Here is a 4,440-nt window from a genome sequence, read left to right as displayed (position 1 = left end):
CTTTATTATGGTATAGTATTTAAATATATGCCTGAGAAACACATAATATTGGCCCTTTAAGATAAATAGAGTTTGATTTTGACTGGATTGATGAATAGGCTGAGCAAGGCTAGATGAACTTGTCACAGAAAGTAAAGAAATTAGTGTTTGGTAGGTTATTTCTTTGTTGTAACAATGCTTCTTGGCAATAAATCTTGTACTGTTGAAAAGTTTGTTAACTTCCCTTTTAAATGGTGCCAGATTTGTAAGGAACATGCATTTGWGGRATGAGAAGTAGAGCTGAGTATGTGGGTTGTGAGCATGAAAAATTAGCCAAATCTTCTTTGCCAAACATCTTAGACATCTTTAGTGTTGGATCCAATTTTCACAAGCTGTAAAACATTATAATGTGACAGGGCCTTAAGTTTAGATTACTGTTGTCCCCAAACAACTCATTATCTCTTAACTGGAGTTATTTTAGGACAACTCCGCTTCTGTTTTGGCCACACTCAGGCAAGCTATTTTCTCATCAATCCAGTCAGCAAAACTTATTTTTTCAAATTTAGATCATTTTTAAAAACTATCTACAACAGGTAAGATGTTTATTGTTTATAACCTTTCCACACATACATTACTGCACTTCAAACAATCTTAATTAATCTATTAAATGTGAAATAATAATAGTAAAGTTTGATTGCAAACACATTTGTGGTTTTGGTAATAATAGTGGGAAAGATCTTTTTTGAAAAAACATTTTTATATGTGCACTATCAAAACTTAAGAGATGAAAAGTGGAGTTCATGTGATCATAGCAGGGTGACGATATTTTGGCTGAAACTGATGGTCATTCCTCAGATGTTGATATAACAACGAATTGAGTATAAATTCAATATCTCACTTCATCTGTCTCAAGTCTTGTTGACAGTTTTGGATAAGAGAAAACGATTCCACATTACTTGTTCCAGATCTTGACTCAAAATATTTGTTTTGGTCAAGAAACACTTGTTTTTTTTTCGGTGATGCAGTGGTATCCAAACAACCTCCCACTTGGCCAAACTGTTTGGACGTTGGCCTAACCAGAAGTTCAGCAAAATGAAAAGTTCAGCTAAATGGAGGGATGGGAGCGTTTTAAAAAATGCCAGTGACAGAAATGAAAAGAGCTTGTCAAAGCTCGTTTTGTGGATTTGGCTGCATTTAAGCCAGGGGTCAAGACCCCCCCACGATGCCTGAATTAGGGAGATTACAGATGAGGATCTGATAGAACCAGTGTGCTGTGAGACAACCTGAGAAGACAGCTTATGTGAAGGTAAAACTCAAGAGATGTCTTCTTTATATATATTAAAGATAAAATATAATTTTAAAGGAAAAACAAGGAGCAGAAGCTGCTTTGGACATGAAAGCCTGATATGCTACACAAACTTCACAAATAGTGGCATTTTACACAACCAGTTTGCAAATGAAAGTATTCAGCAGTGTAATTATCCCACAAGTCAAACAAGTGCCTCAACATTTACAGAATCCGTTAAACGTATGTTGTTTTTGTCCCTTCATAAAAGTCATTTATATGGTAAAATAATATAATAATTTATATTTTACATTTAGGTGAATAAATTTGTCTTCATTCAAAGACTGTGTAATAAGGGATTAACATTTTTAAAACTGTTTAATTACTTTTTATAATGCGTATTTTATTGTTTCTCTGACATTACGGAGAAAAATATTAAACAAAAACAATTATTACTGGCAATTAGAAGCTACAGCAGTCACCCCACCCAACCACCTCATTTCAAGGGGAATGAGATGATTGGTCAGCTTGACAGGACAGAACAGGAAGCACTCATTCTAGTTCTCCTGGTGTTCATGCTTGAGTTAATGGTTAGGAAGTAGGAAGGCTAAAGTCCTAGAAAGCAATAAAATTGGTAAACGCCCAAAAGAGCAGGATGACTCAAGAACATTCTTCTGTAGTTTTGAGCCAACAACWAAATGTGCTGATCCGTTTTACTCTGTGAATAGTTAACAGAAGAGATGAGAGAGGATCAACTTGTACTTTTCTTACCAGAGGGGAGAAACTAAAAACTGATACAACTAGAAAACCCTAGCTGCRTTTCCATTGACCATGAAAATGCGCAAATTAGAATTTCGAAAATAAATTTGCTCAATGGAAACACGTCAATTTCGAGAAAAAAAATATGTTTTTCGACAAAATGGTTTACACTAAGATGAGGTTGTATTTCAGCCATTTCAAAATTGGTGTTTTATGCAAAACTGCAATGGAAACACTTTTTTCGCATCACGGGTGTCACTTGATCAACAACCGACTGTTTCTACTGGCGAAAAAGACGACGAAGAAGATAACAGGAAGTAGAAATAGTAGTAATATCACAGAAGTAGTATAAAATAGTAAACTCACCGACAACAATTTCCCAAAAACACAGCATACGTAGCCGCTCCCAAGTAGGGACTTGTCGCTGGAAAGCCTCGATAAAAGACGCCAACGTCTCCTCTGATGAGCACTAGTGTCGTGGTAGCAACAAGCTATGTGTTTACATCCATTGCTGCCATGTTTGTTATGACTTATCGCGAGAACAAACGTATTCACGCGTGACTTTAATAGCATTTCTTAGTGGAAACACAGCAGTTGTGAAACTGTGTTTTTTCAACATTAACAGAATATCGACAAAGTTTTGCGCGCATTTGCAATGGAAATGCAGCCTTTGTTATTACTGCAACACTTTCATGAACAACTGCTGTTCCTTCTAATATTTTTATAGTTTTTTTTTGTTATTTTAAAGACTTCATATATGAAACATTTTTGTTCTTGTCAAAATAACGTGCGCCAGTCAAACGAGCCACTGGACGTCTGGTTGTACCTGTCGGGCCCTGTGGCTCGTCTCAATGCCATGCTTCCTCAGGCAGGCCAGACCGCGGGTGTCCGGTAAGCTGCCTGTATTCCAGTCAGATGTGGCCCCACTGTCTATGACCCACTGCAACAGAACACAAAAATGGGGCGCTAGCTAGTGCTAAGAAGTGTGTGCGGTCGTACCTGCCTGGCCACGTGCCTCATGGGCACATTATGCCTCTTCATGCAGGCTTGACCACGGTAGTCTGGAGGATTTCCTATCTCATAGGTGGAGGTAGCGGCACTGTCTATCCTCCACTAGACAGAGCAGATATGGGGAACAATAACAGCAAAATTGACACAATTGCATAAAAGGTGCTGTTTGTTTAGCACTTGCTGCACATTAGTGAACTCATTAGGACTGATTAATAAAATACAATAGATACATTTATGAGTGTTTACCATTTACTGCACAAATAGTACAGAAAATATATCTCATAATACAAACATATATCAACACTAAAAGAAGAACTAAGAAAATAATTAAAATTAAATTAATATTTTACCATTTACAACAATGTATCCATTATTTTATCTTTACAACAGAACACACTTCACTATGAGTTTTTTAAAAATGTTGTAAAATATTCATAACTTGCTTAGGAAATGGATCATTATAAACAATTTCACTGAGGTAAAAATAAATATTACCATAAGCGGCAGTGAACTAAAAATGATATTACCTTATCGACAACGCCAGCATCTGCTGCCATCTTCCTAAAGACAGCTTCAGCAATGGGTGACCTGCAGATGTTACCTGTTTAAAACAACAAATATTACTGGAATATTCCAAAAACACACACAAAAATGCTATTATAAAAGTGCTACTGTAACAAAGCTTGCATAAAAAAGGGTAAAACTAGATAATGATTTATGACGTTGTCATAAAATCAATCATGACAAAATTAAAAACAATTAATAAATAATAAATAATTATGTTATTCGTAATGTCTATTAAAATAAAACAGAGGGCATTTACAGACATTTTATCAGATGTATTAGGCAATTTTACATCGAGCAACTAACCTACAATAAGTGATCCACAAAATCGAATTAACTGAGATCTGGCTTGTAYTCCTAAAATCACAGATTTCAATTAGATCTGTATTAATTTTGTTTAAAAAAATCTAATCTACTTCTATTTCTTGGTATACTATTACTTTATTATTTTATCTGCTACCTAAGTAGAATATTCTAACTGCATTACATTAATGTTTATTACCAATTTGGTATCATTAACTTAGTCTGAAACATTTCTTTCAGCGTTGGTCTCTATTTTAATTATAAAAATTAACTTCACAACCTTCTGGTTTCTTCGTAGACATTTGCAGCGTTTATACAAAATAAGAAAACCCAACCTTTTTAGATATTCAGTTAACGTGTCTTATTTGTTAAAAGAGAGAGTTGTTATAATCTCAAGGGGATATAGATGTTTGTTAAACCCAAATTTAGAACATGTTTGAAGCAACAGAGTACTTCAGTCCAGGGTATAAGATTATGGAATAATCTAGAAAATGATATTAAAAATGTTAGATCAGTGTGTATATTTGAGAGAATAATAA

At 34.9% G+C, this 4,440-nt stretch overlaps 1 protein-coding gene across 2 annotated transcripts in view; it reads right to left on the bottom strand.

The window, feature by feature from the left end:
• acp1 (acid phosphatase 1) overlaps positions 1-4,440 on the bottom strand; it is a 15,784-nt gene that overhangs the window by 10,841 nt on the left and 503 nt on the right. Inside the window, exons 2-3 of one of the 2 annotated variants that reach the window (XM_014011557.1) lie at positions 3,562-3,635; positions 3,023-3,136 (exon numbers count right to left, since the gene is read on the bottom strand). In XM_014011557.1, coding sequence (XP_013867011.1) covers positions 3,023-3,136; positions 3,562-3,635 — 188 coding nt within the window. Of the gene's footprint in view, positions 1-2,849; positions 2,964-3,022; positions 3,137-3,561; positions 3,636-4,440 lie in introns of both variants that reach the window. The other variant, XM_014011558.1, reaches the window with a different exon arrangement.

The sequence above is a fragment of the Austrofundulus limnaeus genome, unplaced genomic scaffold (assembly GCF_001266775.1).
Source record: "Austrofundulus limnaeus strain Quisiro unplaced genomic scaffold, Austrofundulus_limnaeus-1.0 Scaffold82, whole genome shotgun sequence".
Classification (NCBI taxonomy): domain Eukaryota; kingdom Metazoa; phylum Chordata; class Actinopteri; order Cyprinodontiformes; family Rivulidae; genus Austrofundulus; species Austrofundulus limnaeus.
Note: the sequence above shows the minus strand (reverse complement) of the source record. Positions and strands in the feature narration are given on the sequence as shown.